Here is an 11655-nt window from a genome sequence, read left to right as displayed (position 1 = left end):
CCAGGAGATCTCCAGCTACCACCTGGAGACTGGCAACCCTAGGCTCAGGAAGGATCATACTCTACCCCTAATTTTGTTAGTCTTATAGGTGCTCCTACTGGACTCTGGCTCTTTTCTGTATCTGAAGAAGCGAGCTGTGAGTAACTCATGAAAGCTCATACCCTATCACTAATTTTGTTAGTCTTATAGGTGCTACAGGACTCTTGCTCTTTTCCAATAATATTAAGTATAATATGAAGAATTATTATTAAGTATTGTCATATCAAAAGGAGTAAAATAATCTTCAGTGTTTTAACAACATTTCGTGAAGTGAAACAGTCTTGTCATCCATAACCTGAGGCAAGCGGGGGCGGGGGAGCGGGGAGAGGGTTCCTCCCCCGTCCCCAGAATGGTCTCTCCCGCCGCCGCCGGCCCCGCCCCTCTCCCGAGAGGCGGCTCCGCTCGCGGCTCCCCCCGCCCCTGCGATGGTCTCTCCCTGGCCGCCCCCCCCCTCCCCGCGCCGCTTGGTCTCTCCGCCTCGCCTGGCAACCGGGGCGGGCGGGCGGGCGGGCGAGCAAGAGCCGCGCAGGGCCGGAGCGCCGCCATCTTAGCTGGCTGCTGCCGCTGCGCTCGGCTGAGGGGAAGGCGCAGGAGGCGACCGGCGGGCGAGCGAGGGAGGGAAGGCGGCGGAGTCGGCGTCGCTCCCCGGCCTCTTCCCCCTCAGGGCTGCGGTCCCCGGCCGGCGGCGCGGGAGAGCCCCCTTCTTCGTTGCGCGGGGGTGGGTGGCTCGGGGGGCGGCGGTGGGAGGGGAGGAGAAGCCGCTGCCCGGGCCGGAGATGCCGCGCGCCCCGCTGGCCCCCGCCTGCCTCCTGGCTGCGCTGCTCTGCGCGGGGATCCGCGCCGCTCGAGGTGAGGAGACTGGCCGGCGCGGGGAGGGGCTGGGCTGGGCTGGAGGGCAGGGGGAAGCTGCCTCGCCCCCACTGCGGTGGCCGGGCATGCCTTGCAGCCGCGGGAGGCGAAGTCATGAGCCACGAGAAGAGGCATGCCGTTGCTGCCCTGCATTGTGGCTGTTATTGTTATGAGCAAGAAGATGCAATCTCTGTAATGCATTCTTATTATTTATTATTATTATATGCAGGCGCTGTCATGCGTTATAAGAATGTGCAATGGTTCTAATGCATTGTTATGATGAGATGCAATCGCTGTAATGCATTATTATTTATTATTGCTGTAAAGCGTTATTAAGAACAAGAATTTGCAGTTGGTCTAATGCATTATTATATGCAATCGCTGTAATGCGTTATTGTTATCATCATCATCATCATTATCATTATATGTAGTCGCTGTAATGCATTATTATGAACAAGAATATGCAGTGGTTCTAATGCATTCTTGTGAGCAAGAACATGCAGTCGCTGTAACGGGTTATTGTTACTGTTATGTGATGCTATCCTGGTCCACCAGATGTTTGGGCTGGAATCTTTGGGTCCCTCACCAGCTCAGATTTTATCCAACCATCTAGGAGTCAGTGAGGTATCGCTTTAGTATGTTGCATCTATCTACCTACCTTATCTACCTATCTGTCTGGTTGTTGTTGTTATGAACAAACATATTGCAGCGTGGTGGTGGCGTGAGTGAGAGGCATTGAGGGTCTCGGGAGCACTGCAGTCCACCCCAAAAATGTGTTGCTAAAACTGGCTTCGGTGTGTGGCTACTGAGTCGATCTGGTGTTCATGCAGCACATTTATTTACTGGCTTGAGGCAGTGTGGTGTGATGTTGCTGATGAGGAGCTTTCAAAGGAACGCAACGCATTCGTTTTATTGACAAGTGTCATGGCCACACAGCACGATAAGTCCAAATTGGACAGATGGATAAGTTCAGAGCAGCAAAAATAAAGCAGGAGTCCGCTGTCTACGTAAGGTTGCTGACAACGATATCTGGTATTAATGCAAGACATTTACGTGGGTTTGATGCAGTGCATTAACAATGCAACCCTGTGCATAGTTATTTCAGTCTAATCCCATTGATTTCAGTGGGATTCGACTGGAGTATTTCTGCATAGGATTGCACTGTGAGTGTGCTAGGGAAATGAAGATATTTAATATTAATGCAATACACTTATTTGGTATTAATAGGTTTATTTACTGGCAAGGTTGTGATGGCTTGATAATGCTACTTGCAGGGATTTTGTAATTGAGTATCATTCATGAGAACTTTGTCCATGCTTTTCACAATAAAATCACATTATTAAGTGAACAAAGATGATATGATTGCCCTAATGTTGTACTATGTAATATCCTTGTTAATAACATTGATATGGTATTATACTATTACTACAGCATTGAATTATATCTTTGTTAGTGACACATTAACATCCTTGTTAATAAATAATATTGATAGCTTACTATTACTAGGACACATACAGTATCTTTAATAGCATTACATGTTATTAAAATTATGAACATTTTAAACTTCTCCACAAGGATGTTAGCATTTAGCAGTCATCCTTATAAAAATATTCCAGTACATTGTTAGTACACATTAAAGAAACAATAACTTAATGTGACATTTTTAAAGAGGATTTAATCTTAGAATTTATTTTAATGTATCCTTGTGCATCATTATTAACAGTGTAATGTTATTCTAAAATATTAAATGTATTGTAATATGTTGTTACTTAAGGCACGGTTATAAACACATCTCCTTAGGGAAGCAGGAAAAATTACCCCCGTCTCTTGCTGTGTGTGGTTTAATTACCTCGCTTCTCCCTGTTCTCCAAGCTTCACTCCAGAGAACCATCCTATTGGCACACCAATCCCCTTCCCACAGAGGGTATCTTATTTATATATAGATCTGTCTGTCCCTGCGCAGGCCAGGGCACTGTTTCTGCCCCATGTTACACTCCCCCCAGTAGCAATTTTCCAGTTTTAACCTCCCCAACATCCTGATATTCAACCCTATCCCAGGATAACATTCTGATATTCACCTACTTCTGTCTATTTCTCCATCCCTCCCAAGGGAAAGAGCATCTTCTTACATGCCTCCATCACTGACGTGGTATCTCTGGGTATGCCAGAAGGAGCAGTCGTCCCCTTCCTCCTTTCCCTTTAGCAGCTGGTCCTCATAACCTCCCCTCTTGAAAGCTACACCTCTCTTTCTGGCTCCCCCCAATAACTTCCATCCCAGTCGGATGATTCCTCCCTTCCCAAATCCTTGCACTTAAACCAGAGCCTGTTTATTCATACTTCTGTTTTAAACCTGCATCCTGCTTCTTCTTCCTTCTAATATTTCATCTTAGGCGCTAGCCCTACCACTTTACCCCTAAATACTCTAGAAGTTGGTTTGTGGGGCCAGGGGTCTTTATCTCTCTGCCTCTCAGTATTTATTGCTCATTATCCTCTCGGGTAACCTTGTTCCCCAAGAGATTAAGCAGTCTCTGACCAGCACGTTTTTCCCGACTGACCGTGTGCCCTTTTCAGGGATTTTTCCTCCCATAGGCTTGCTAAGCCCTTCATCCAAGGGCACCTCTTCTAAGAGGTTGGCCGCCTTGGAAGATCTCCCGCCCCTTCCTCCTTTCCAGTGGCGGAATGCCTCCCCTGGCTGTATGTTTCTGTGGCACCTGCCCCCTTTCCCTCCCTTTCCTTTAGTGTGTTTTTGACAATCCTCATTTTCCTCCTCTGTGCCCACCAGGAAAGGGCCTTAAATTTAACCACCAGCACCCCTTCAAGTACATCCCTGCTTTTAATCCTTCTCTTCTTGAAGGATGCACTCTTGGATCCATGTTTAAGTTCCCTGTTGGGATTTAATTCGACACAATGGTGTGTCGTCGTTCCCCCCCCCCCCCCATGAGATGTCCTCTTCTGCTAGGTCAGTGCTTAAATGGGGAGAGGATTTCTGCTCTCCTTTCTGAGTGCTGCCATGTGGCGGAAATGTATGTGATCCCCACCCCAACAAGTATCTCAGATGCACCCCCAAATATGTGTGTGTGCACACTGTCCCACATTAAGAGATGCTGTAGGCGAGGTGTTTACACGCACAACATGGGCAGTTAACTCCCCACTCCTCTTGCCTCTCTGCTCTCCCCTCCGTTTGCATCAGTGAAGCTGAACCCCCCCCTACATTGTTGGGTGCTGGGCTGTGGTGTTGGGCCAGAGGGATGTTCCACTGCCAGTCTGGAGGAGGTGCATTTTGGGGGGAGGGAAGACTATTTTCTGGCAAAAGCTTTGATCTGTTCTTGGGCAAGTCAGGCTAGGGCCTGCAAGAGTGTTGGTCGTTTTCTGGGATTGGAAGGCAGTGTCCTTCACTGCTGCCCGCTTTGGCTGGAGCTCTGCATTATTAGGGAGGAATGGAATGTGTGCGCCAGAATGCTTTTTGGGTGATGGGGAGTCTGCAGCAGCCACACATGAATTGCATTTTCATGCACAGATGCAGGCTTGCACTCATGTTTTCTTTGTTTGGTTCTAGAGAAACGGGTTTCTCGCCCTCTCCTGACCCACATTATCTCTAACAAGGGTTCCTTTTCTTTTTGTCCCTTTGGAGACCGAGGGGGAGAGGTTGGAACTTGTCCCGTGAAAAGGTTAAACTTTACAGAGGCAATAAGATTAGCCGCTGAGCTTCTCTTGCACATTGTGAATGCTGCCTCTCTTCTTCAGGTGCTTGAAAGATTTCCGTGTACGTGTTAAGATCAATTCCCCCCTCTTCTCTCAAACAGTGATGGTATTTTAGCTGGTGGAATTGAGTTTTTGATCCTCGGCTGTGAATAGATTCAAGAAATCAGATACCTCATTGAGTCCTGGCCACCTTTTAACCTGTGTGATTTCACTGAGAATGCTTTGTGGTGTTCTCAAAGTAAACATAGGTTTTCCTCGCGCCATTAAGCTATTTAACCTTTGAAGGACTGGAATGTAGCTTGGCCTTGCAAAATGGGAAGACTGTAGACAGTCGTTTCTTTCCTTTTGAGTATGGAGCTGGAAGCTAAAAATTTCCAGCCTTGCAAAAAAGTTTAATTTGCTTCGCTGGTATGGTATTTAAAATGACTGTATTGATTTTTAACTGATTTGTTTTTAAGAGGGCATAGGCGAAGGTAGGTTCTTGAGGTGTAGTTTCGGCAGTGGAAAGGCTTTTTGTTCATAATTGGAAATGTTTGAATTTCACCCCGGTTGATTTAAAAATGCTTCAATTTCTGTTTTTTCCTATCTGCGTGTAGAATAGTTGCCTCTGTTAATCCTTTTTCATAACCAAAACTTACCTCAAAGTGCTGCCCTTTCTTCTGCCTGACTCCTGTGCATGCTAAATTGGATGCCTTATCTCTTTTGAAGCTGTAGTAGAACTGTGCCCTCTGTTAAAGGTTATGGATGTAATAAAGACAAAGACAATTGTCTAGAAAAGTGCTTAGGTTTTGCCTGTGACAGTGGTGGGCATAGTCAAGGAAGGTCAAGGAATATCAGAAATTACTTCTGTCGAAGCAGCCATGTGCTAGGAGGGCTCTTGAATGCCACATGCACAAAATCTCTGGTTCCCATGATCCATGATAATTGAGAATACCAAGTTAGTAAATAACCTTCCCACTAGAGATCAGGCAAGTGTCAGCCGCGTACACAAAATCATTGCAGGCAAGCCTGGGGGGTTGGTTTTTCCCCTACTTTAATAGTCTTATTTGTATCCCATAAGTGATTTAATGCTAGCATATGTGGAAGGCAGGCTGGGAAAGAGTAATGTGGACTATCAATTTTTTGTGGTGGTTTTATTTTCAAAGCTGAAATAATTATTGCTTTCTGCTGGCTTTGAATCTATGTGAATTAAGACTGTACCTCATGCATTTAAGGTTCGGAGAATCCCATACATCGTCTTCGTCCTTCTGTGCAGCCCCACATTGGGACTGCGCAGGCGCAGGCCAGCCGCGGAAAAGATTTTTCTAGCTCTAAGAGATGTGAGGGGGACGTTCGGATCCACCGCGCATGCGCGCCGGTGTTCCCGCCAATTTTGAATGCATATATATCCGAACGTCCCCGGCATTCCCTCAGTTCCTTTTTCGCCGCCGTCGAAAAGGTTCTTATTGTCTAGCGTTCGTTTCCAGCGTCTCTTCGGAGTTTTGGATCGTTTCTTCTGCTGGTCGGTATTTTCCCCTTGTCATCTGTCGGGAGATACCGTTCATTATGTCGCAGACATCTTTGTTTAAAAAGTGTCATAAATGCGGCACTAAGATGACCCATTCGGACGGCCATGAGCTCTGCCTCATCTGCCTGGGCGAGGGGCATGTTGTCGAGCGCTGCTCCATTTGTATGTCCTTCACTCCGAAGGCAAGGAGTGATCGGAAGGCCAGGCTCCGTGCCTTCTTGTGGGATGCCAACCTTCTCCCCCCCAAGCCATCGGGCTCTTCGGGAGATAGGCCGCGCTCCGCCGCTCCGTCACCGGCGCCGTCTCGTAAGTCGCCAGAGCCGCTCCCCTCGGAACCGACGGGGCAACCCGTTCCGGAGGCCCGACCTGATTCCGGTTCCGGGGATCGTCCTTCGAGCCGGAAGGCCAAGAAGCGTTCCGCTCCCAAGCCGAAGTCCTCCTCCAAGCCTTCGGTTCCGGAGGCTGTTTCGGAGCCCCCGTCCAAGAAGGCCAAGGCGAAGTCGAGGGCCAAGGGCCGTGCATTGTCCCCAGCTCCGACTGTGCTGCCTGGTTCTCCGGCCGAACCAGTCCTGATACCCGACGATGTGGTGAGTCTCCACACCCCGTCGCCTCCTTGCACGCCTCCTCCGTCGGTTCCCGAGGAATTTATGCCGTTTCCGCCTTTCCCGGAACCGTTCCAATCTTTTGAGCGCTCCCTGCCGTCCGCCCCGGCGCCTTCAGAGGCCTCCGTTCCACTGCCGTCTACCTCGTCGGTTCCGATGCCTCTTCGCTGGCCTGCCCCGGTGCCTGCTCCTCTGCCCCCTTGCCAACCGGTCGCGGGGGTTGGGAACATGACCTCCTGGCAGGATTTTGTGGCGTGGTTCCAGCAGTCGCTGCCCTTCCTGCAACATCCGTCGGTTCCGATGGTCTCCGTTCCGGCTCAGCCAGTCGGGCTCCCAGCACCCGCTCCTCCACCTCCGGGCTTGCCTCTGCGACCGCCGGTTCCTGCAACTTATCCGTCGGCCCCGACCGCTCACCGGTCTTCGGTTCCGACGCAAACCTCGCCGGAGTTTTCGGATTCCGAGGATGATGAAGGTCTGGCGTCACCGTCGGAGTGCTCTTCAGACGCGGCCTCGGATCCTTCCCCGGATGACACCGTGGGTGGGCCCCGCTCATCGTCCCCGAATGACGATTACAGGCTATTCTCCGAACAAATGGTGCGGATGGCCGCCGCGCTGGAGATAGACGTCTCCTCCACGACCTCCAAGCCCAAGAGTAAGCTGCTGGAGGCGCTGTATTCCGGGTCCCCCGCGTCGGTGGCGTTTCCCCCTGTGGAGGATTTTGTTGATAACGCTCTCGCGCTCTGGCAGACGCCGGCGTCCCTGTCCGCGACGGCAAAGAAGGTGGAACGGTACTACCGTTTAAAGCAAGATGATTGCCCGTACCTCTTCAATCACCCGAAACCCTCGTCGATCGTGGCTGAGGAGGGTCAGGCTCGGTTCCGTTCCGGTTCCTCGTCGGCCCCGGCGGACCGAGAAGGCAGAAAGCTGGATGGCGTGGGCAGGAAACTCTACTCATCCGCGTCTCTGGGATTCCGTATTGCCAACTTCCAGGCCATAATGGGATCCTATAATCTATTCCTGTGGAAGAGGCTGTCCTCTTACCTCTCCGACCTCCCGGAGGATCGCCGCCACCTGGTTAAGGCCCTCCAAGCCGAGGCCGTGAAGCTGTCAAAACAGCAAATGACAGCTGGCAAGGACGCCGCCGACTCTGCAGCGCGAGCGATGGCAACTTCGGTGGTCTTGCGTCGGCACGCCTGGCTCCGGTCCACGGCCCTGCCTCCAGAGAAGAAGGCGAAGGTGGAGGACTTCCCGTTCGAGGGGCCCCAGCTCTTCTCGGAGAAGACGGATGAGTCCCTCTCCCTGATGAAGAAGAATCAGCAGACGGCCAAGTCCCTCGGGGTCGCCCCCTCAGCCCAGTCGTCGGGTCCGAGGTATCGTTATGGTCGGTTCCGATCCTACCAGACCCCTTACCAGCCTTACCAGCAGCGTCAAGGGCGCTTCTTCTCGGGCCAGTCCTACGGTCACCGATCCTACTCTGCCCAGCAGCGTCACCCTTCCAGGCGCTCCGGCCGGTCCAAGGGCAGGCAACAGCCCTCTTCGCCCAAGCCTTCAACCTCGGCGCAGAAGCCCTCGGTCTTCTGACTACGCCTGGACGCTCCCCCGTTGGCCTCCGAGGGTGCTTCCTCTGCTGCCCAGTTTCTGGACAGGCTTCGACCTTTTTTGCCCTGTTGGCAACGTGTTACTTCTGACGCTTGGGTCCTGTCCATTGTGGCCCATGGTTACAAGTTAATGTTTACGGATGCACCCCCTCTCTCTCTCCCTCCCCGTTGTTCTCCATGTTGTGATGTTGTGTTACACAATAATGTTATGGAGTTGGTTACCAAAGGTGCTGTCCGGGTGGTCAATGTCTCTACTTCCCCATGGGGATTTTATTCCAGATACTTCCTTGTGGATAAGAAGGGTGGAGGTTCCCGGCCTATCTTAGACCTTCGAGGCCTCAATGGTTATTTGAAGGCTGAGAAGTTTCGCATGCTGACCCTGGCGCGAGTCATGGAACTCCTGGAAGTGGGCGTCTGGCTGGCCATTCTAGACCTGAAGGATGCCTACTTCCACATTTCTATATTTGAGGGCCACAGGAAATACCTGCGGTTTGTGTATGGGGATTCTGTGTATGAATATACAGTGTTGCCCTTCGGGCTAGCCTCTGCACCCAGAGTGTTCACAAAGTGCATGGCCACCGTAGTGGCATACCTGCGGTCCCAGGGTTGCTTTATCTACCCGTACCTGGATGACTGGCTCCTGGTGGGACCCTCACCTGACTCTCTCCAGGCCCATATTGCCCTCACTTTGTCCGTGCTGGCTAGGCTGGGCTTGGTGGTTAATGGGGATAAGTCTATCCTGACCCCAGGCATGGCCATTAGGTTTATTGGGGTCCATTTCAATTCCCTGCTGGGTAGAGCCTACCTGCCCCCAGACCGGTTGGCCAGGCTTTCCGCTTTGGCCCGGCATTTTATGCATTGCCGGTATCAGACTGCCCTTTTGGTTCAGACTCTGTTGGGCCTTATGGCCTCCACCACAGGGGTGGTTTTCTTTGCGCGCCTGCGTATGAGGCCTCTGCAAAACTGGTTTGTCCGGAGGTACAACCCCCTCACCATGGGTCAGCACCAGAGGTTTTCCATCCCCAGGGTGGTGCTGCGCTCTCTGGCCTGGTGGACTGTCCCTGGGAACCTGTCTGAAGGTTGTCCTTTCGGCCCCTTCCTACCTGAGGTCACGGTTTATACCGATGCCTCCAACTTGGGATGGGGGGGGCGCTGTGGACAGCTTTCGGCTCAGGGCATCTGGTCCCCATCTGAGGCATCCATGCATATCAACCTTCTTGAGCTTAGGGCGATCCGTTACTCCCTCGCTTCTTTTGCAGATGCCATTCGGAACAGGAGGGTTCAGGTCCTGTCGGACAATACCACGGCCTGCTACTACCTCAACAAGCAGGGAGGGACGGTCTCGCTCAAGCTCTGCAAGGAGGCAACGACTCTATGGAATTGGGCCATGGTCAACAACGTCCTTCCCAGAGCCGTGCACATTGCCGGGGATCTCAACACCTCGGCGGATGCGCTGAGCAGGGTGTTTCTGCCTCAGCACGAGTGGTCCCTAAACAGGGTTTACCTCGACCAGGTTTTCCGCACATGGGGCACGCCGTTGGTCGACCTCTTCGCCACTGCCCGCAACAAACAGGCCCCGCTGTTCTGCTCCCGGGCCGGCATTGGCCGCCACTCCCTAGGGGATGCCTTCCAAATACCTTGGTCCCCAGGGCTCTTTTATGCCTTCCCGCCCTTCCCGCTCCTGTACAAGGTTCTTTCCAGGGTCAGGGCCTTCCGAACCCACTGTATCCTCGTTGCCCCTCGGTGGCCTCGCCAGGATTGGTTCCCCCTTTTACTTTCCCTGTCCCAGGGGCGATGCCTCTCCCTGCCTCACGCCCCGGACCTCTTAACCAGGGACGGGGTGTGGCATCACGATGTGGCTGTACTGAATCTGACTGCCTGGCTTCTGGGCACCCGGGAGTGAGCCTCTCTTCTGGAGTGCTTGGGGTGATCTTGAATGCCCGGAAACCGTCCACCAGGTTGTCCTATCAGAGGAAGTGGTCACGTTTTTCCCGGTGGTTGGCCCTGAAGGGGGTTTCTCCCTTTAGTTGCCCGCTTCCTGTCATCCTGGACTACCTCCTGGAACTCTGCTCCCAGGGCCTTGCGTTTTCCAGTGTTAAGGTCCACATGGCTGCAATCTCTGCCTTCCATGAGCAGATTGATGGGAAGACAGTTTTTACTCACTGGCTTTCCAAGCAGTTCCTGAAGGGCCTGTTCAAGACCTTCCCTCCTAGGGCCCATCCCATTCCGCAATGGAGTCTCTCCCTGGTTCTCTCCCGGCTGATGCTCCAGCCCTTTGAGCCTCTATCTTCTTGTCCCCTACCTTTGCTCACTCAGAAGGTGGCTTTCCTGGTAGCAATCACGTCCTCTAGGCGTGTTGGGGAGCTGTCTGCCCTGCGGTGTGACCCTCCCTTCCTGCAGTTTTTCCCTGGTACTGTCATGCTCCACACTGGCATGGAGTTTCTGCCCAAGGTAGTCTCAAGGTTTCACCTACAGCAAAAGGTGTTCCTCCCTTCCTTTTTTCCAACACCTTCATCCCTAGGGGAACGAGCACTACACACATTGGATGTAAAGCGTGCTTTATTGTTTTATTTGCACCGCACCAAATGTTTCAGGAAGTCTCCTGCCCTGTTTGTGTGTTACTCTGGCCCTCGCAAGGGCTCACCTGCTTCTGCCCAGTCCATCTCTCGCTGGATTGTGTCTACGATTAAACTTTGCTATCAGCATGCTGGAGTCCAGTGTCCCTTGTTGGTTACCGCTCATTCCACTCGAGCGCAAGCTGCTTCTGCTGCCTTCCTACGAGGAGTGCCGCTCCGGGACGTCTGCCAAGCTGCGACATGGTCCACTGCAGACACTTTCATCAAGCACTATTCTGTGGATGTGCATGCACGACGTGACTCGGCTGTGGGCACAGCTGTCCTGCAGTCCTTGTTCAAGTAGACACTCACACCCGCCCCCATTGGTGAGATGCTAGTTACTCTCCCAATGTGGGGCTGCACAGAAGGACGAAGACGATAAACAGGGTTTCTCACCTGTAACTGTTGATCGTCGAGTCTCTTCTGTGCAGACACACATTCCCTCCCGCCTGCCCCGCTGTGAGTGCTTGGTTTCTTCCATTGTTTCTCCGGCGGCTCAGGTGAACTGAGGGAATGCCGGGGACGTTCGGATATATATGCATTCAAAATTGGCGGGAACACCGGCGCGCATGCGCGGTGGATCCGAACGTCCCCCTCACATCTCTTAGAGCTAGAAAAATCTTTTCCGCGGCTGGCCTGCGCCTGCGCAGTCCCAATGTGTGTCTGCACAGAAGAGACTCGACGATCAACAGTTACAGGTGAGAAACCCTGTTTTTTCTGAGCTTGTTTAGTGGTTTTGATTT

At 52.2% G+C, this 11655-nt stretch overlaps 1 protein-coding gene across 4 annotated transcripts in view; it reads left to right on the top strand.

Moving 5' to 3' along the window:
* The first annotated feature begins 545 nt into the window (after positions 1–545).
* CLSTN1 (calsyntenin 1) overlaps positions 546–11655 on the top strand; it is a 64096-nt gene continuing 52986 nt past the window's right edge. For all 4 annotated transcript variants that reach the window (XM_055001207.1, XM_055001205.1, XM_055001206.1 and 1 more), the window contains exon 1: positions 546–888. In XM_055001207.1, the coding sequence (XP_054857182.1) occupies positions 816–888 (73 nt within the window). In that variant the 5' untranslated portion in view covers positions 546–815. The remainder of the gene's footprint in view (positions 889–11655) is intronic.

The sequence above is a fragment of the Eublepharis macularius genome, chromosome 17 (assembly GCF_028583425.1).
Source record: "Eublepharis macularius isolate TG4126 chromosome 17, MPM_Emac_v1.0, whole genome shotgun sequence".
Taxonomy (NCBI): Eukaryota; Metazoa; Chordata; class Lepidosauria; order Squamata; family Eublepharidae; genus Eublepharis; species Eublepharis macularius.
Note: the sequence above shows the minus strand (reverse complement) of the source record. Positions and strands in the feature narration are given on the sequence as shown.